This window comes from Notothenia coriiceps, unplaced genomic scaffold (assembly GCF_000735185.1).
Source record: "Notothenia coriiceps isolate Sejong01 unplaced genomic scaffold, NC01 NC01_scaffold00037244, whole genome shotgun sequence".
Taxonomy (NCBI): Eukaryota; Metazoa; Chordata; class Actinopteri; order Perciformes; family Nototheniidae; genus Notothenia; species Notothenia coriiceps.
The window spans coordinates 3,461,014-3,482,718 of NW_011369945.1; the positions used below are offsets into that span (position 1 = coordinate 3,461,014).

Consider the following 21,705-nt stretch of genomic DNA (forward strand, 5'->3'; position numbering starts at 1 on the left):
AGAATAAAGTCGTAATAATACGAGAATAAAGCCATAGTTACGAGAATAAAGGAAGGAGACAATCTCCTCCAAGTCCGTTTGGTTCTTTCTTCAAAATAATAATCATAGTTTCTTGCACAACATTTTCAAAGTTCTAATACTTATGATAATCTGATGCTGATGTGCCAAAAGATTAAGTACTTCGTTATTTGAGAAACCTAAACTAAAGTACTGCTTCACAAGATGCTCCACATTCCTCATTTTATTGCAGGACGCTGCTGTTGTCTCCTTCTCAAGTCACTTATGAAACTACGACTTTAATCTCGTAACTATGACTTTATTCTCGTAATATTACGACTTTATTCTCGAAATCTCCATGTGTTTTTTTTCTAAGTGTGGCCCTAATACTCCGTCGTAGCTGACAGATTTGTCTATACGACAAAATGCAGTGGAAGTGAGTAAAAGTCAAAAATAAGACGTCTGCTAAAAAATATACAAGGTCATACTAAACAAAGTTGGGACCGTCATGTGGTATTTTCTCTGTGCTGCACACCCAATAACAGAAGCCTTTGTTATTTTAAATAAAAGTGAGAAATATTCTTCTCTTAGCCCCCGGGTCCCCCCTCCAAACCGAGACAAAGCAGATCCAGAGAGTTTGACTCGGTGAGCCTCAGGGCCGATAAAGCTTCACATGTTCCTCCCAATACATCTGTGGTGCGGGGGGGAGGGACACATGCAGCCCAGGGCCACAGGACACAAAACTTAGGTGAGACACGCAAGAGTCAGGACAGAGGGTGGAGTGGGGGAAGGGGGGTCCAGCAGCCCAGGTGGGACCTGAACAGAGGGTGAGCCGGGAGTTTGGGAGGTGGTACAGAGGAGGAACAGGCCAGCAGGGGGGGAGGAGGCGGGGCTTATTTTGTACCTGTTAGCACACTGTAGCAGATGAGGTTACCAAAAGGATCTTGAACTCTCCGAAGGCTTTAACTGCCAGCTCTGACCGCTGTTACTGTCCGCGGCAGTCAAATACAACTGGATGGATTCGCAGGAAAACAAGAAGAGAGTATAGAGTAGATACACAGAGCAGCGTCTAGGTCCAGGCAGACACACGGACACCAGGGAGGGTGGGGGGCTTCTGCTAGAGGTTCAGGCTGGGGAGAGTCACTGAGGTGTGTTCCTAACATGGTCAAAGTGGTACACAATTTCAGAAAACACACAGCAAGAAGTCCTAGTGACTTGCGCGTATGACCAAAATCAAACAAAGACTCCACATACGATCTATCATTGGTGCTTATACAGACCTTCGGGAAGATATAGACAAACAACAGCAACATTGACATTTAAGCTATTGGCTATCACCCGGGAAAAGATCTGCCAATCAGAGGATGCCCGCAACACTTTCCTATAATTCTGCAATGATCTTTTTCAATATAAATCCTCGGTGAGAGCTGGTCATGTTTGTATGTATGGTGCTGCTGTTTGTCTTTACGAATGTGTCTAAGGTCTTAAATTCATAAAATGAGGTCAAGTGACAGTGTGCCGGATTCTTTATTCCCCCCCCGCCCAACTTGTATCAAATAAAAGACAGAAAACATCGCTATCCAAGACACATTTCATGTCAGGTGGCAGTTTGACACAAATGATGTATTTGTTTTGCATCCCTATTCATAAAAAAGGTCCAGGTATAGTCTCTGTTTTTTATTTGGGCGCTTGGAGCGCAGCAACTTACCCTCGGTACCACAAAGCTTTTGAGGAACTAAACCTGTGTTTTGTCTGGAGTGACGGACTCAATTGAGTTTCTGTAGGAGAGAGGTCTTTTCCTAATTTGATTTGAACAATCTGGACTTTTACATGGTTTGTTGTCGGCTTCCACACTCATCGAATAAAGAGTAAACGAGCGAGTGAACAAGAGAGGAACCTGCTGTCCTGCGAGGGGCAATAAGGGAATATAGTGAGTGAGGAGGAGGAGTTAAGAAAATATGTTCTTATGCATGAAAATTTGCAATCTCCTTTCCCTTCTCTGCATTTCTGCTGTTGAAAAAAAGTTCCCATAACAGTGAAAAAGAAAATGAACATGACGACTGTAAAAGGTGTTTCGCAACGCGTTTTTTTTGTATGTGTCTTTGGATTTATTTGTATGGTTTTCTAATTTCTTTAGATGTGATGGAAACGCACACAGGAACGCTCTTATTTCATTGTTAGCTTCCTGATTTTAGCTTCATCATTATATGAATATTAATTAATATAATTTTCTTCAACAAGTTTGAATTGTCAGCCCCTCAAGAGATACTGCCAAATGCCTAGAAGTTGGTTCTACAGTTTCAGCAGAGACTTGAGATATATATATTCCGTAGGTGTTTCTATACTTGTGTATTTTTTTGTTTGTTGAGGAAATGCAAAACTTACCGTGGGCGGAGGAGACTCTCGTCCAATCAGCGGAGTGTTCTCACAGCGAGAGTTCTGGAAGTTGGCGTTCTGAGCCCTGTTGAGTTAAACAAACAGTGGGATCAAACATAGCGAGCTGAGAAGAGCATAAACCCCAACACACTGCTTTAAAGGTATGAAACCATATACTGCACACATGCAACTCTCCACGTCAGTTTCCAGCATACCAAGGCCTTAAAAACACAGAAACTACAGGGTCCCCTCCCCCAGTTTCCCCCAACACTGAACACTCATGAGTTTGAGTTTCACAGGCTTCACAGCTGGAGAGCAACAGCTGCATCTGCTGTCCACTGCCTGACTCTGAGGGAACATAAAACCGGACTCCTGACATATCTAATATCTGCCACCTGGTTTGGTTGTGAAAATACATTCTCTACCACTTCTGGTTTTCCTCAGTTCTCAGTGGTTTGCTGCACGGTGACTCACATGTACTCGGTGACAGGTGCGTTGCTGACGGTGTGGGCGGCGGCAGGGATGGAGGTCTCGCTGCCGTAGCTACTGCCACAGCTGTACAGGCTGGGCATGTGGACCCGGTACAGGTTGTCGTGGTTCTGCCGCCCCCCGTGGCTCAGAGACTCATCCTCACTGTCATCGTCGTCCCTGCAATCAACAGAAGTCCTTCGGTCAACCAATGGATAAGTAAAAAAACTGACAAATACAACTATAATACTAGCACTTTCAGCTGTAGACTGAGACCACCGAAGACCACCACAGGAAGTCTTTCCTCCCAGTGGTCATCAAACTCTATGACTCTTCACCCTTCAGTAAAGGGAACTGAGAACTTCCACACCCCCACTATGTGCAATATAAACCATTACCATCATTACAAAACACTTTCTGCTATATAACATGTGCAATATTATTATTAATAATGTTCTATAATAACGTGCAATTACGTATCTGCCACGACATTTCTTTGCACTACTAAATACTGTTAATATTTACATTAATTATGTGACCGTCTATGTTTCCTGTAGATATTGAATTGCTCTTTTTACTGCAATGTTAGTGTACAGTTGTATTATTATGCTGCTGTGTTTATTGTATTTTTGAAACTCTGGCACAACAATTTCCTTTGGGATAAAGTTCTATCTTATCTTATAATGATTTATCCTTTAAAACATGTATCATCACAACTTTTCTCTGCTTCCCTGGACATCTTCAAGTCATCATTAAAAACTCCTTTGACCCCTAACCCATCACAGTCCCCTTGCTCTTTATTTCGTTTTTAATTTATTATTTAGCCCTTTTGTTTGTTTGTTCACAATGTAAAGCGGCCTTGGGTCCCTTGAAAGGCACAAATGTAATGTATTATTATTAATATACTATAATGTTAATATCTTTAGGTCTTGGTCTAACAAAACAAGACTTTTAAAGATATCACCTTGGATTTTGAGAAACTGGAACATTTGTTTTTTACTATGTAGATTGATAATGAAAATAGTCAGTTGCAGACCTAAAGATCACGCTGCACTGCAACCTTACCACCACCAGAGGGACCCTGTGTGCTGACTGACTGATAACAAAAGAAGTCTAAAAGTGCCACATGGTCACATTTGTGATTATTCTCACATTTTGTTTCACCTTCATGGCAGCGGGCAGAAAACACACGGTGAGTTCTCTCTGCTGTGTGAAGCAAAGATGCTGTTTCCCACTGACCTCAATGGGGATACAAAAAGACGGTAAAAATAGCCTTATGTAATTGGATCAAGTTTATGCAGGAAAATGTAACGGCCCTTATTTGCATCAGGACAATAAATGCATTTGTTCGTGTTGTTTAAAAAAAAAAAAAGCAGTGGCTTCCTTCCTGCAGAGAGAAAGTGATCCCAGTTGTGAAGCTAAATAACAACAATGCACTAAACATGTCAAAACAGAGCAACAATGATAGCGTTGTCATGGAGCCTGTCTCCCTCTAGTGTTCATCCCTTAGGCATTTCCCTGCATAGCTAACACATGAGATCACAGATAATAATTCAGGGCAGTTTTCAATACATCTATTAACCTGAGAGTAACTTACAGAGTATACATATCGGATACCAATCCTAGAAACATTAAACATTCTCACCTAACTCCAGGAGGGTTTATATCATGTAGTAATCTTGCATCATTAAACAGTAAAAGCTTAGTGTGGACCACTGAGAAAACACACTGGCGGCTTGTAATCCTTTGGTTTATAACAGGAAGCCCCAGCTGAGACCAAACTGATCAACATGCTTCTGATTGTTAGGAGGGATCACTTCATTATGAGTGCAGCTGAGCTGACAGCTGGGAAAACCTCTTTCCCCTGAGCCGTCCTGCAAACCTTATCTGCCGCTGATATGACGAAGACATCAGGATGATTTCACCCCTCGGCTGGAGGAGAAGATACCAGCTCACTCAGCACAATTATGCAGGAAGCAATCTATTTGAGGATGTAGCCTTATAGACAAACTAGTGGTAAACAAAGCCTAACACACACCATAATCGTGTCAATCAATCCTGACTTCGTAGCTTCACTCCCATGTGTGTAAAAACAAGCACGAGAGGGTTAAGAAAACGGCCATGAAATCATAATTAATTGATAGGCTTTTCCTCCTAAATTATTTCTCAGTGTATACACAGGGCTGCAGAGGAGCTTAAAAGCTTTGCACTGGTTCCTATGTGGTTACGAGTGGATGGCTTTATATGCAATGGATGTCTCACCTCTTGCTGTGCCAGGTGTGAGGCACACTGCAAACAATGGAGCTGAACATGAGGGCAGTGATGAAGGAGAAGAGCACGAGGTAGATGAGGCCTTCCAGTCCGTCGTAGCACAGCCCCGTCATGCCCTGGACAAAGTCCTGCAAGAAGAGGCGGAGACACCACTTTTATTATGGCAGGTATAATAACATCAGATGCTGCATTCAAACATCTAAAGATATTTGAGAAACCACTAAGAAATGAAATAGAGTAAAACCAGATTGAAGAGGTAGTGGAAAGGCTGTTTTTAAAATGCATCTGCTGAGATTTCTCAATTTAAAACTAGGTCAAAGCAATGAGCTCACTATTGGCCTACAAGCAGTGCATTTCGATCTAGGTTTGAAAAGAACCCCACTCACCCCATAATATCATGAGTACAAATCTTCCTCCTGTATGCACAGCGCAGCAGTAACACATTTGGTATTCTCCTGGAGATACTCTTATTTTCATGAAATAATAAGCTCTGGCGGCTGGATGTTAAGCAGAGAAGGCTGAGCAGAAAGCAGAGAGAAAGTGCTGCTCTTGCATGTGTGCACTTGGAATTTGGACGCCGCTGAGGGACAATCCTCCCAAGCGAAGCGATAGCCAAGTACTTGTCATTCAGCAAGCTTCATAAAGAGTACAAAGCCAGCATCAATTGGACAAGAACTCGCATTCAGGAGAGCAAATGTTATTAATGGTGACAGGTGTATTCAGCTGCACAAGCATGAACAGAGAGGTTGCTTTGTACAACTACGCTGCACTGTGAAGACGTCGCAACAGATCACATCGCTGGGCCCTTTTTTAAATAGACATGGAGCAACCCTACAGTAAGCATGTCTCCGTTTGTAAGTGTCCTCCTCCCTGCTCACCATGTGCAGGCTGCGACAGTCCACCAGAGCGGTGAGCTGATGAAGGCTGATCTCCGTGGTGTTCAGGATCCCCTGGATCTCTTCTAAATCTCGCTGGAAATGAAAGAGGAAAAAACACAAACTTAATTTGAAAATCGAACATTAGAACCTGAGTATTCTTGGATCCCACAAACGACCATAAAATACATTGGAAAAAAATAATAAAATGCATTTAATTATCATTGTCTACATTGGAAAAATGCTAAGTCGTAGTTTCCTGTTTGTAAGTAAACGCTTACAGTTGCAAAAATAAGGAAGTAAACCAATTTTTAAAATGGATTATTCCCTGATTATGCATTCTACACATCAGTGTCTTTCATCAATATACAACAGCAGCTCTAGCTGAGAAAGCTGATTTTAATGTATGATACATTTTAATGGACTACTCCCCTTCTTCGTGCAGCTCCGACAGAAAATACGTCTGATAATAGCCTGATATAAACATTTCCACGACCTCAGCACATTTCCCTGTGTGGCTATGTCAAGTGAAATATACCCCGCTGTATTCCCAATGTCAGCTCCCATTTGTGCCTATGTCAACACAGTGTAAGGACCGGCACTGGACAATACCACAGCGATGTATTGACAAGGGCCGGTGAAAGCCTAATGCAGCTAAATGGACATAATGCAGGTCCCAGGTGGGCCGTCAGCAGGTCTTTATGGACAGGTGCACTTCACTTCTCTGCAGGTCAGTCCCATTCACTGCCATTAGTCATCACAAACAGCACGGATAAGGTGTGGGGGGACGGGACTGTGTATGGAAACAGCTACCATGTGATGTAGCATTTATTTTTGGAATGAAATATATTGCTTAGTAAAATGAACAATTTTAACATTTGTATATATTTATTATTTTTACATATAAATCCTTTTTTGGGTTTTCCTTTTCCTGTAGTGTGTTATAAAGGCTGAAGTGCATGTTAATGGTCTGCAAAGACTAAAATCACATAGTTCCCTTCAGAGGGAGTTTCACAATCGAAAGTGGGTTAAATGTGTATGGGAGCAAATCACTAAACCAATGAGACTCAGGAATAGTTTTACTGCAGTTCAACCTAACATCCATTCATCAATGATTTACTCTAATTCTCTTTTCACCAAGGAGGCATCCAAGGAAAACAAAGTCTTGAAGAGTTCTAGGTAACACAAGGGAACATTTGAAGGATGAAAAACTCCTTGTATTTTATCTTTTCCAATTTCAAATGAAACATTATAACCCTGATCCGTTTGCCATGGGACAGACATTTGAATGTGGTAATGTTGTAATTTGGCATGTCCAGTGAAGAGTGTGGTGCTGGGGCTGGTAATGTACCTGAGTCTGTTTGTACTCTCTGGTGGCAGAGCGCAGCAGCTCGGACACGTCGTCCTGCATCTCCACTAACGCTTTGTGGCTCCCAGAGAGCTTCTGAAATGAAGAATACTGTATCAGCCCGGCACATCTCAAAACTATTTCCATTATTTTAAACATTAGCAAGAGCTTTCAGTGTGAAGTCACGTGGAGATTTAGTAGAGGCTGATCGTTTATAGATGTGAGATTAAAGGCTTACATACTGTATATATAGCTTCCTTTTCTTTACACTCTAACAATAGCAGGCCAGACCTCAGCAGCACACAAACGCTTTGAGTTATTCATGCAGTTTGCAAAATGAAATGAAAGCTAGTCCATTAGTGCAGACTATAGATTCACAGTAAAAGTGCCACTTTTCTTCCCTAGCTTCTAACACACATTCTCCGATGCTAGTGCATGTTGCATGTTACACACACACACACACACACACACACACACACACACACACACACACACACACACACACACACACACACACACACACACACACACAGATAGTTATATCTGCTGAGATTTGAGTATCACATGTACGTTGAGCTAGTAAAATAATAGGAAAACATGTATTTGGGTAATCATCTGAAGGGTAAATTATTTGGTTTAAGATGTTAAAAACTCTAGAAACAAATGTAATATATGCAACAAACCTGCTGGAAGGGGTTGGTTTTTTCCAAACTGCAACTAAGGTAATGCATCAGGATATCTGTGAATATAGAGGACAGCAGGAACAGAATATGTCAGCAGAGCCACATACATTCACACACAGGGCTGAAAGATGAACAAGAATGTTCATTAACGATCCTGCAAAAATTAATTCATTTTCTGCTTATTATGGTTATTTATCATAAGATTAATACAGATGTCTCACTAAAATGCCTAACTATGTTTGAAAATACAATTTTATTTTCATAAAATCCCAAACACTGATATTGGAATCAAACACCTGTGTGTGTCAAGATGTCAACACGATTGTGTTATGGACTGTTAGTCATGAAACATTGAACCGGTAAGAGATATGGTTTCAAGAAAGGAAATTCTGAAATCGTCTATCATTGATCAGAGAAATAATTATGTAAATGGAGCAAATAATTGGCAGATTGATCGATAATAATAACAATTATGGTAGTTGCAGCAATATTCTATTTGACTATTTCTAAAAACTGACATAGGGGCTTGGCAGAGATTCTCCCACACTGTGTTAGGACTACAATAAGAACAGTGTCTTTTTTATTATATTCAATCATAGCTGCTCATTCTTATATTAATAATTCAAACGTAGTCATGTATTTGGATTCTGATATCTGCATTTAATGTGGCGTTTTGATATTTCTTTGCTAAGTTGCTGCTTCAGCCACCACTGTTTTGTTCTGGGAGAGAGGCCAACAGCCAGGTAACAGGCCGATGCAGAGACGTGGTATTTTGTGCTCCTGTAACTGCACTCCTGCTGAGCTAAGCACTGAGGGGCAATTTTCCAAAATAATAAGGTTCACATGGTGGAAAAGTATGAAGTATTTCTCCGATGATGCGGCAACACTTACACAACAAAAGAACACAAAGCCATAGAAAAGCTCAGGTACCCTTTGAGTTATTGTTAAAACTACAACATGACCAAACTTGCATTCTGTTCATAGTTCACAGTTTACAGCAGACTGTAATTAATGTTTTAGACTTTCACCGGCTATAACATCCCACTCCAGTTCCAAAGTCCCAGCAGTGAGTAGGAGTGGATGAGAACTCCTAAGTGACTCAAAAGCAACAGCTACATCCACAAATACAAGCTGTGAGAACACCAGCGCCGAGCGAGCACATGGAGTGACGTGCGCGCTCACTGCTGAGTCAGGAGCTTCATTCCCACACAGTTGAGTGAACTGATGAGGAGGATTTCCGGTAGGAGAAGTGTATTTCAAGCAGGCTTCAACCACCAATACGCCCACACACATACATATCAGGAAGAGAAGGTTTCTTAGAATCTGACTTATGGTAATGGTTGGAAAGACTGACATTCTTGTTTGACTTATCACTTATAAATCCTGGCTGTCAGTATGCAGTGGGCAGAAAGAAGACAAAATATGGCTATAGAAGTTTCAAGAAACACCTTAGTATAATTCTGTTACTGGTTTTGCCACTGTTCCATGTACTGTAGCAAAAAATGAACAATTTGTTCTGAAAGTAACTCAGTGGTGGAACACTAGAATAATGCTACAGTAACTGTGAATTTGAGAACATAAGATTGTTTTACAATCAACACTGATTATCAGTGAGTAGCAGCCTCAGGCTAAGGTACCATGCTTTCTCATTGGATAGATATTTAGCAACACTTTATCCCTCCAGGTTAACATTCTGGCAGAGTGAAGGAGTCAAAACAAAGCTTGTGCCAGTCCCTAAAGCTAGGGATGATACTGTATAGGGTGTTTGTATTTTTAAAACGTTGTCATCGTCATGTCAACTGCACCGATTAGCATATTGCTAAAGACTTTGATGTATTGCATTATGGGATCTATTTGGCTACTTTTTTTCTTTTTTTAACTATTATTGTCATCACATAGTACAGGTGCTAGTAACGAAACGGTTTCTCTGCCTTTGGCCCATCCTAGTGTTAGGAGCAGTGTGCTGCCATTATTATGTACAGCGCCCGGGGAGCAGTGTAGGGAACAGTGCCTTGCTCACGGACACCTCGGTAGCACTTGGTCTTGCCGGGACTTGAACTGGTGACCTTCCCGTTGCAATTGAAAACTGCACTTTAATTTGTGCCCTTTGTGTTCAGTTCAGTGCTCAATGTTTTCACTAAAAGAATGTTTGAAATAATTTCCTCTTATTTCTTTAAGTCAACAAGAATTTTGTTGTATTTGAGCTGTATACTAAAGTAACAGAAAGGCAGATGGAAGTATATTTAATATAAGTTTATCTATTGGAAGTCATTATTATATTGCAATTCTCAACAATGTTATGGCATATTTTGTCCTATTGTGCAGCCTACATATAGCTTCAGTAAAGTTGCTCTCAGAGTGGTTTGTTTTCAAGCTGTTTTGTGTTTTCCAAGCTTGCAAAACGTTATCTACCTAATGTACCTATCAGCCCAGAGTGATACAGGCTGCAACATGATACATTGCTTAGATGAACTCTCACTTTCCATCTGGATTGAGACCATGGGTCTGGAAAAATTGCGCAATGAAGAGAAAGCAAAAGAATAGAAAAAAACAATGAGGGCTGTTAAAATGATGCATGTACCAGAAAATATAACAGCTATCCAGTGGAGGAGTGCAATAAATGTACTGTAGTCATAAAATACTTTGAGATGTCCAGAGATTTGTTTGGTGAAATAACAAGAAGGTATGAGCTGTGAAGCAAAAATATAAAACCACGAGTAAGATGTATCTTTATTTAAGAAAATTAAGGGTAACTGAGAAGTAAAAGCAAATAAAACCTCTTGAGTTTGTGTACTTTGTTTTTGCAATTTGCAAAATGACAGGAATTATGATAAATATTCTTCAATTGTCCTGATTGAAATAGTTTCTGTCTAGTTTCAGCCCTGGGGCAGAATACAGCTCCATATCTGCAGCATAATACAGAACAGAGAAGGCTGGTTGCTCGTGGTTCAGAGGAAATCACACATTTTACAGCTGGTGCTCTGATTCCTGCCCTGACTAACCAGCAGCTTGGTTTGTGTATGCAGCAATCTCCATATTTTAGAGAAGAGAGCAGAAAAAAACAACAAGAAGTGAAGCAGGGGAAAAAAGCACATCAAGTAGACAGGAAGTCCCTGGTGTTTTCATTTCTAAGCACCATCTTCTCATTTTATTATCAAGGACTGGAGAGGGATGCAGGAAACATATTGGCTCCCTGATCCTCTCCTCTACTGCTCTTATCTCCGTCACACACACACACACACACACAAACCTGAGGCTCTATCATTTTTCCCCTTACACGCATCCCATCAAGAGACAGATTGGGCAATTACTACAAGGAGAAGTACTAGAGAGGCTTCTGTACGGCTTATAAAAGGCAACTCATCGCCCTCTTGACCTTGCCGCAGATGTTAGGGGAGTCATTTTATGGACAAGACCCTGACCTACTCTTTAGAACAATGCCGCCTCACTGCTGCACAATAATCGGAGCATTCAAACCAGGAAAGGGGAGGGGACAAACAATTCAGGCGTCCTTCACAATTTGAGATGACTAATATTCACAGAGTTGTATGAGAAAAACAACTTAACACAACACGGTAATCCCTGTAGTTTTAGTGACACTTGTGATTCGTCCATACCTTTATTGATGACTCCATACTGGTCTGCCACTTTGGTCACAAATACATCAGGAGCAACACAGAAGTCACTGGAGGTCTAGAAAAAAAAACACAATAAATAAAGACAGTGAATAAGAGGAAGTTGTAGTGACATTTTCCCTGCTTACCAACAGTACAACATGGGAGTTGTTGATTGCTGCTATAAAAACATGTTGACATTGGGATGTTGACAACTCCAGCTGAGGACCCAGCATCAATACAGTAGATTCAGTCCTCCACAAGGCAGCTGCTTTGGGTTATTCTGTGACAATAGCTGCAATATATTGCTGACAATGCTAATCCCAATTACTTTCCTTTCAATGTTGATCACAAATCAAAATCGATCATTAACCAATGGGCATTTCTCACTGAATGAGTGAAAGCATTCTGTAGTTATTGAATACTCTGTGTTTGTTATCGGGTCCTATGTGGTTGTGAACAAACAGATAATATTTAACTTAAAAACGTATTTTGCTTAATGTTATTTCCCTTGGATGTTTCACTTTGCAGAATGGTGTGAAGTATGTAGCTCAGACATGTGATGTGTTTCAGTCAAGTAGGATACTTCTTGCATTCAGCAGTTAAACATTTGAAATGAACAACACACACATATTATTCGATTTTTTTAAAAAGGGAGAAGGGGTAGATTTAACATGGAAATTCAACTGTTTTTTTGTCTCAAAACATGGCAGAATGGGATATTTAAGGTTATGTTTATGACGAGGTTATAGCATTGCAAAACATCACACAAATGTTTTCGGGTTTTTTTTTGTCACCATTTAATCATCTTAACTCCTCAACTTTACAGATTAAGGGAAATACAATTCCTTACAAGGCCAAATTAAGTAGTCTTTGGTTTAGAACACAAAAACATTGTTATCCAATTGAAGGTAATGAACTGTGCTGCTCTACCAAGAAAAAAGGATCATGCTCTGGTGGAGTCACTTACCGCAGAGACAGCCACCTCCAGCCCGAGGGAGAGCCAGCTGATCACCAGAGCCACGACACCTAAGAAGCACACCCTGCAGAGAGCAAGAGGAGGGGGGGGGGGTTGTTTAACCTGTAATAATATTATGTGTACTACAACAACTAATACAGTGTGGCAGTAAACGTGTTAAGGCTAATTAAGTTGGTACATTAGAATTAAACCTTTTTTATTAAATCACAATACACTAATCTCATCTCCAATCATTGTGATGAAGAAAGGATATACTACGGAAAGACCAAATGAAAGAGCCACACTCGTCGGAAGGTCCATCAACAGGCTGACATAATGGTTTAATCTTTTATTAAAGCTGCCATATTTAGCTCATTTTCAGGTTTCATATTTGTATTTTGTGCCTCTACATTTACATGCAGCACCTCTTTTCACCCTCCGTCTGAAACCAGAGCCCAGTCTGCTCTGATTGCATAGCAGGCCTGCTCTGCTGGGATTGGTCAACTGCGTAGAGAGGTCCCGTCCATTAGCCTATCACGTAAAATGTGTTGGAGCGCTAGCCAATAGAAGCATAAGTGTTACATAGTGATGTCACTATGTTGCGCCCAATGGAGGCGGGTGGGGGGGAGAGAAGCTCCCTCTGGAAGGAACTCTAAGATTTTAGCCTTGGCATATCATTAATATGAACAAAAACCTATAAAACTACAGGAAAGGGAAAACCCCAAAATGCATACTAGGGCACCTTTAAATTAAATACGCCTGGATCTGGATGCGGAAGCCCTTTAGCAAAGACTGTTCAATGGGGAAACAATAAGCAGAACAAACTACTCATTGAATCACAGTAACAGACTGAACCCTATTAAATTAAGCAATACAAATATATGGCTTTAACGTATTAACTCCAAGTATTGCCATCACCGTGTAACTTACTGTGTAAAAATGAATTGTTTGATTAGACACTTGCCTTTAAGTCTTTAAGTGCCCTTAAAGGGAAAACTGGGCAAACATTAAGAGGTTTTATTTTCTCTGGCAATGCCTATAAAAAGCAAATAGACTTTCTACAGCTGCTCTAATGAACATAAAACAGTAAGGACAAACCTGTATATCTAAGTGTCTCATAAAGTGACGTTATCGGTCACCCACACACTGAGGATATCAGGGTCCTTATGTTAAATGAACTGTGACAGTGCTGATATTTCAGAGGGCATTGACTCATCCTGACTAAACTGTAATGACAATGTGGCCTTGATCAGTTGAAAGCTTCATGTACAATAATTGCCACTAAATCTGTGACAACAGCTCAAATAATTTCCCTTAAGTGCTCTTGTGGCCATGATCTTGTGATGAGACTCACCCTATAAGCGTTCCCTTGGAGTTTCGAATGAGGCCAAACAGCACCAGGAGGCAGATGAGGATGTCGAACAGTAGCAGGCCTATGTAGCCCAGCCACCTGTGGGGACACATGTCAGTAAATACAAATGGCCAAGAGCAGCACAGCAAAGCGTTTCCTAATGAAAACAAATACGCTTTACCCTTAGAGCAAGCACAATTTTGTTAAAACCCACCAAAGCAAAAATACTTATTCTATAAACAATTATGTTTCTAACCAAAAATCATTTATTTAAATCTCATTAAAAGGAAAGGAGGATGATAAGGAGATAACTCCATTTTACATTGCCTGAATGTTTTCACATCTTCATTTGACATCATTATGAAAAATATCAATTATAGATTATTTAAGATTAAGTTGAACAACATAAGTGACTTTGCAACCCCTGCATTTGTATTTACAATATGCATCTCATCCTTTCTGCTTTGAATTCATGTTATGACTCCATTTCTTAAGCCACTTGCATATTTAAATATTAGGCATACATGTTAGAAAACTCAAGGACCCCCGAGAGATTACAAACTCTTCAATATTTAGCACCAAACTCAACGCAGGTTTGAGGCTGTTGGTATGTATGCTGCATGATGATATGCTGAACAACTTCAATTAATCCCTTGTTGTCTGGGCCGGCCTCTGCTTCCTAATTCCCTCAGAGATTTATATTCAGAGACATGCGAGCGGCTTCATCTGCACTGTCTAGCCAGGGAAGTGACTTTTTGACGATATGTGAACTCAGAGATGAGCGTCAGCACAGTATTCACAAGCCAGTGAATTACTGAAAGAGTGTGTATCTGTATTGAAAGTGTAATAAAGAGACGTAGAATCATGGTCTGTTGTTGCCTGCTGCTGCCACTCCCTGCTCTGCAGCATCAGCAGGGGCTGCATATATAATGTGTTGCATGATTCTGTATGGCACTCTTTGTTTCAACGGTTGCTTGGACTGCACCATCAGAGTCTTACCTGTACCAGTCGTACAGCTCAATATTGACAGCCAGCTCCTCCAGGGAGATGTTGGGGTTTTCCCAGAAGGGGATCTCCACCATCTGTTTGACCAGCTCGTCCAGCTGGCCCTGTAGCTTTTGGATGATGGACAGGTAGTCGGCATGCTGCGCATACTGGCCTTCGAGCTGCTGCAGATTGTACTCTACCGTCTGGTTCAATGAGGATGTGCTGTCATAAACCTGGAACCAGAATATAAAAACAAGGTCATGATGGAATTGAATAATAATAATAATAATAATAATACTGTCAGTCCTGCACAACCTTCACAAAGCTACCCCTTTCAATATCTGCACAGCTTTCCACTTTTCATACCAATGCTGCACATTTTTTTATTTTATTTTTATGAATGTTGTCTTATTATACTGTAAGTAGTTTTTGGGTATATCTTTATTCCATGTTAATATTGCTCTATATTTGAATGTTACAATAGCCTTTTTTTATTATATATACTTTTTTATAAACACCAAGGCAAATTCCTTGTTTGTGTTAACCTACTGGGCAATAAACCTGTATCTGATTGTGATTCCTGAAGTAAAGGGGGCTCTGTTGGGAGGGGGAACTAGCGATGCTCATGGCAGCAGGACGATGAATTATTAAACACTTTGGTATAATTTGTGCCCCGAGTCTTACCAGCTTCTCCACGCCGGTGATTGTGCGGTTAGCATGGCGCAGGGAATACGTCAGCCGGTTCACTCCATCACAAGTCTCGCCGTTCCCATAGAAACCGACAGCAATGCCAGCGCTGAGGGGAGACAAAAGGAAGGGTGGGGAGACAGGGGTGGTGAGGAGGAGGAGGGATTATCTAAAAAAGAACCCAGAGAGGAGACAGCGAGAGGGACAGCCAGGCAGGCAGAGAGGCGTGTGAACTCCACATTAACCCCCTCGGCTCAGACCCCGGTCAACGGGCCCCTTTCAGCTCCAGCAGAAAGACTCCTTACGGAACCATGGAAACACGGAGGAATGGACCAGCGATGCCCCAAAACTTCACACTCGGCCTGACAAAGGCTGTACTGAGGCAGGAGATCAGCTCTCATTTGCACAGACATGCCTCAGGTTGCAGGAAAACAGATCCAGCAACTGCATGAGAAACAGTTTCTATAGGTAGATCGACAAAATAACTTTAAAATATTCAGAAAATGTGTGTGTGACGTACAATTTGCAAAATGTCTTTGTAAATGTCAGTGACAAGAAATAAACTCAATTTATATACCCTTAGTGATTTAAAGCGAGATCTGATATCTCTTCCTGTGTTGCAGCTTTTGGTCTTTTTGCTAATCCCAGTACTATGCCGGAGTGGATTTGATCAAGTAAGAGGATGATAAGCGAATCACTCGGATCTAAATCTAATGGTGTTCAGCCGGCAGCCCTCAGTGAATCAACGGGCTTTCCCCGCTTCCTAATCTCTTCCTCTCAGACTCCACAGTGTGAAAAAGGTGAACAGGAGCAGTGTCAGACAAAACAAACCTCCCTGCTGTGATGATGGGCTGGTGGAAACTTCCAGTTATACCGCAAGAAACACTTCAAAATAGATACGAAAACACACACAAAAATAGGACAATCTCATTATTGCTAACAGGCGTGCAGGGATGGACTCTGACTCTAGAGACAAAACTAAAAGAAATGTAGGATTTTCTGCAGATATTCCTTTCACAAAAACACATGTGCGCGTGGGTACAAGCCCACACACAGAAGATTGTAATGCAGTTCCTGTACTCATCAGGTCCCCAAGCTCTTTGTGCCACTCTGAATCAACCGCTCTCCAGTGGCCCATCAACAGAAAGAGGAAAACGGGAAAGAAATGCAGTGTTCATGGATAGAAAGCATGTCCATATGGTACAGTTCTCACACCATTTACCTCAAAAGTAGCATTCCATTAAATGTACCTGGGATCAATGTCTGTGGTGAACTGCCAAAAAAGTATTGAACAAATTATATAGAAGGGAATGAGCAAAATGTTGAGTGTTTCGTGGTTAATGATTCACATTTAATGGTTTTTAATAATTACTTATTTACAAATCGATGAATGGTCGAAACTCTCCTGAGGTTGTTCTGGAAAATTCTTCAGGATAAAAGGACGCATGAGCCTGCATTAAAAGATAAGGACATGCTTGTGGGTCTGGAAACAGGGACTGAATGCTTACCACTCTGATTGTGTTTTGACTCACCTGCAGACGAGTGTTGCGATGATGACACACCAGGCAGTGCAGCAGCAGTCTGCGCTGGGCTGACCCTCATTTTTTTTCCGCCGGCAGCACAAACAAATGGAATAGATGAGTAGGAACACGAGGTCCAGGGCCAGACAAGCGAGCGCCACTCCTCCCAGTAGCAGGATAGACTGGTGGAGAGAAGGATGGGGTTATTGCTTTATTGCCAAAACCACTCTCACATCAATAACAGTTGGAATAATAGGCTTCAGAAGTTTCCCACAGAGAAACACCACAAAGTAGCACTGAAGAACAACAATAACCTATCAAATGCATTGCCTTTTTTTACTGCATGATATATTCAAATATTAAAAGGGGCCGATAATGCTCATGTTCTACTGTGAAAGGTTCCCATGCTTTAATGTCAAAAAAGTGCCTTATTGTTACTGCCTGGGCTGCAGCACCTCTTTTCACCCTCTGTCTGAAACCAGAGCCCAGTCTGCTCTGATTTGTAAGCTGGCCGGCTGATGTAATTGGACATCCGCTTAAAGATGTCCCGCCCTTTAGCCTATCACCTACGATGTGTTTGAGTGCTGAATAGTGATGTCACTATGCAACTTCAATAGGGAACTTTGGGATTTTAGCCTTTGCAGACCATTTATATGCGCAAAAACCGATTACTACATGAGGGAATATCCCAAAAAGCATAATAGGACCCCTTTAAAATCTCTTACAGGTTAATTTTTCACTGTGATGGAAGAAAAGTGTTTGCCTGCTGATTAAGTAATACAGTAAATACTATAGGACGTATCACTTTCATTCAAATGAAAAGAAAGCCCTCTATTTAATGAAATAGCTTAGTGACAAAGCTTTCCAAATGAAAGATAAATTGAAAGCTCAATACTTGAAAATCTGAAAAACTCCACAAGACACAAAGTGTAAACTATGCTGCATATTACAGCTATCAACATGATACAATGGCATAATGTCAAAGCTAACGAAAGAGCAACTTACAATCAAACTGAAACTTCTCCGCCAACAGCAGCACTTCCTACAGTATATAGGTCAGACAGAGGGCTTCTGTGTTCACTGTGTGCTCCTGAGGATTAACGGCTGGGGCCAATTTCCATCCTGCAACTTTTGTTTTACTCAGGGTTGATCTTTTTGTTCAGGTTTCTCAGCGATGCATCACAGTGGCTGACACGCCCTGATGCTGTGGTTGTCTGTCTGTTTCATGGCACTGAGTAAACTCAATCTCAGAACAATTGAAGCCTCAAATCACAGTCTTGACAACACAATATTTGGTGAGACTATTCCTTTAAACCAACCCTGTTTAGTATTGACTGTGAAGAAATGATGGACTGGATAATCAGGTACATCATTGGCAGACTTGGCCGCTGTATGTTGCTCTGTACAGCTAAATAAAACAGTATCTGCATCATTGCAGCAGCAGCTACACTTCCTGGAGTTTGGCAGAGGGCAATCCAATCATCATAACCATAAGAAAAAATTATAAATATCGAAAGGACTAAAACACACAGAATAACATAATATTACAGAACTATCAGGACAAGACTAAAACACACAAGCTTCTGATGTGTGTGTGGTAAGGGTGCCAATGTAAAAGGCACCCCAGGTGGCATCATGATAAAAGAGTCCAACATTGAGCACCACTGACAGCTGACAATTCAACACTCCCCCTGAAGCCAGTGAGAGCATTGCATCGTCGATAATGAGCAGCCTGTCATCACAGTAAGGTTATGATAATAGTTTAGTAAGCTAGTCTAATCATGACCTCTTTTTTCTCTTCTTGTGGTGCTAACGGTGTAAGGGAAGCGATAGAATTGTACTCCGACAGCTGTTTTACCTGTATATGTTTCCACTGAATATCCTTTTAAGATGTATTTTGTTTACATTGAAATTCTAGCTGTTACACACTAAGCGCCAAGAACACACAGCTGCAGCCATTATACAGCCAAAAACCACTTCCTGTATGCTAACAGGAAGAGGCTCCGATCATAGCGCAGAGCTGGGCAATAACAACTAAGATCATGGTACAATGATGACCTTCTCAGTCAAACTCAACACTCCCTAACATATTCCCTCTGTTAGAAATAGGGGCCAGCATTGCCACTAAATCATGGATTAATTTAAGATATAAGACAGCAAAAATCTAACACCAACACAAAGTCAAATGAACAAGTATTGTATTCCTATTTCTTTTTTTTCAACATGAATGTCTGTGTACGCTGTAACATTACACCGTTGCATGTCTGGAACATGTCTTCCCATCTTTCAGGAACCATGAATCACTTCTACTCCCACTGTAAGGTGGACCCACGCCATTCTCTTACACCCATGTCTGCCAATTGTTTTTTACTTGGTTAGAAAATTACCCTCTATCTCCATGTATTCCCTCTGCCCTCATCACCCAATCTCTCAGAACCTTTTAAAAACCACAACTGCACAAAAGCATTAGTAATGATGCATTTTGAAAAATAAACAAAGTCCATTATTAAATGAATTAAAGACCATTTTTTAAAAATCATTTTAGGATGGTAAACTTAACTATTTATCGTGCCCATGGCAAAATAACAGTTTAAATGAACTAAACAGTTAATTAACAGTTTGCACAGCATTTCTTAGGGGGATTTGAAGGATTGTAGGATTTATTCGTTAATGTTAAACCAAACAGGTAATCCGTATTAACGCTGTGCCATCTGACACAATCAGTGATTCTTTTTCTTTCAAACAGGATGTATGCAGTCATTTCACTGCATCATGTGGGTCAAAGGTAACAGGGTCAGGGTTGGTGTTTTTGTTTGTGTCTATCACTTCTGCACATCGACTGAGGAGTAGCAGAAAGCAATCTGAATTAATGTGGAGACATTACGTGCTAAACATCCTTTAAAACTATGACTGCCATATGAAAGGAAAGTACCTCTTGACCCAAATTTAGGGATTCTCTTTCATATTTATCTTGTGAAAAATATGCTGCTGTGCCCTCCCCCAGTCTTAGCTGTTCATTAGGCTGGGCAGTCTACTTGTAAACCTTTGCTACCAGTTGAACTTCTATAGTTCAGACATGTAGAGTAGTTAAGGGGAAAAGTCTAACTGCCTTTCATTTGCCATAACAAATACAGGTTATGGTTATAGATTAAATATAAAGCATATGACAGTTTAGGTGGCTTTGATTACACTTTATAAAGACAGCTGGTTTGTGTCTGGCAAAGGTCAAGACGTCGCTATAACACCTACACACAGATGGTGACATGGATCAAAAGGTGAAAAGAAGGAACAGGTGCGAACAGGTCATCTGTCACTGAGAAAATACTAATACATGTAAGGCTGCAGATCTAAAAGTATCAACACAACCACATTCACTTTATAATCCTGTTCCAGGAAGTGGACAGTGAACTCTACACTGAAACAAACACTAGTTGTATGCATCTATGGGATGTCGGGGAATCACAGGGTCATTTGATATGAAACAGAGGGGTCAGAGAGGTATTTTGTGTTACCTGTTGATATGTCCAGTCTTCTGGTCGGAAGTCACTGCTTGTTTGCTCGAACATGAAGTTGAAATGGGGAAGTCTGTGTATGATGTTCACCCACCATGGTGGGGAGTAGCTAACCACTGCTGCCATGGCGAGCAAGTCAATGAGATTCACTCACAAACAGGCAAACAAGGATGCTCGAAACTGTAAACACAGAAAGGAATCCACTTTATAAAGTCCGTCTGTATCCGGGATGAAAGACAAAAGCAGTGTTGCTCATCTAGCAAGAGAAACGAAGTTTGTAAGCTTGCGTTGGCTCGCGTTAAATATAATAAAAGTAGATCCAGTAGCTTGCTAACATTAACTAGTGGCTAGCTATTTGTCCAGGCAACCTGAAGCTAGCGTTAGTTAGCTTGTTAACATGTCAACTTAAGTCAACTGTGTGTCGCTGGCGGTCATCCTGGTGCAATATTAGCAGTAACCTGCCGAGTGCAGGGGTTTTATTCACATTTTTAATAAAAAATAAACGATTTTAAAGCTTGTTTTACCGGTAATGTAGCTATCGTTAACTCAGCTAACGTTAGCCGGTTTAGCTGCTGGTTAGTTCAGTCCGCTGAACTCGGGCACGGAGGCGGATAACAACAAGAAGTCTCTTTTGTTCCACTTCGCATTCTGGTTGTCGGTTTGTTACATCCTTTTTTTCTTTAGTCGGTTATTCCTCGTTTCCTCTTTTACAGTCTTACTCCATCGCAATAGCACAAACAAGCTCGTCCGAGTTAAAGCTCAATCCGGTTATCAGTTGAGTGCAGCGAGACTAGGGAGACTGTTCACGACATTCAACCAGCTGGCTCTCCCCGGCCCGGCCCGCACACAGCCCTCCTCCCCGGCACAAAGTGACCCAACAGCGCCATCCAGAGGCTCCATGGCGAGGAGCTCATGAGAAGTTCAAGTAGTGTGGGTAATAGTAAAACTAGTAAAAACTACTACTAAACAGTGAATACAGCTAAGAAAGCGTTGCTATGTTCGGGGCCAGTGGCAGTCTCAGGATTTCTGAAGGGCAGGGGTTACAAAATAAAAAGGGC

General features: G+C 41.1%; 1 protein-coding gene across 1 annotated transcript in view; it reads right to left on the reverse strand.

The window, feature by feature from the left end:
• Positions 1–21,486, reverse strand: part of ttyh3a (tweety family member 3a) — a 24,925-nt gene extending 3,439 nt beyond the window's left edge. Inside the window, exons 1-14 of the mRNA XM_010793279.1 lie at positions 21,172–21,486; positions 20,648–20,827; positions 17,148–17,317; positions 15,613–15,724; positions 14,941–15,161; positions 13,945–14,040; positions 12,603–12,675; positions 11,636–11,711; positions 8,019–8,074; positions 7,339–7,431; positions 5,991–6,083; positions 5,104–5,240; positions 2,848–3,021; positions 2,383–2,458 (exon numbers count right to left, since the gene is read on the reverse strand). Coding sequence (XP_010791581.1) covers positions 2,383–2,458; positions 2,848–3,021; positions 5,104–5,240; positions 5,991–6,083; positions 7,339–7,431; positions 8,019–8,074; positions 11,636–11,711; positions 12,603–12,675; positions 13,945–14,040; positions 14,941–15,161; positions 15,613–15,724; positions 17,148–17,317; positions 20,648–20,773 — 1,503 coding nt within the window. The 5' untranslated portion in view covers positions 20,774–20,827; positions 21,172–21,486. The remainder of the gene's footprint in view (positions 1–2,382; positions 2,459–2,847; positions 3,022–5,103; positions 5,241–5,990; positions 6,084–7,338; positions 7,432–8,018; positions 8,075–11,635; positions 11,712–12,602; positions 12,676–13,944; positions 14,041–14,940; positions 15,162–15,612; positions 15,725–17,147; positions 17,318–20,647; positions 20,828–21,171) is intronic.
• Between the last annotated feature and the right edge of the window lie 219 nt (positions 21,487–21,705).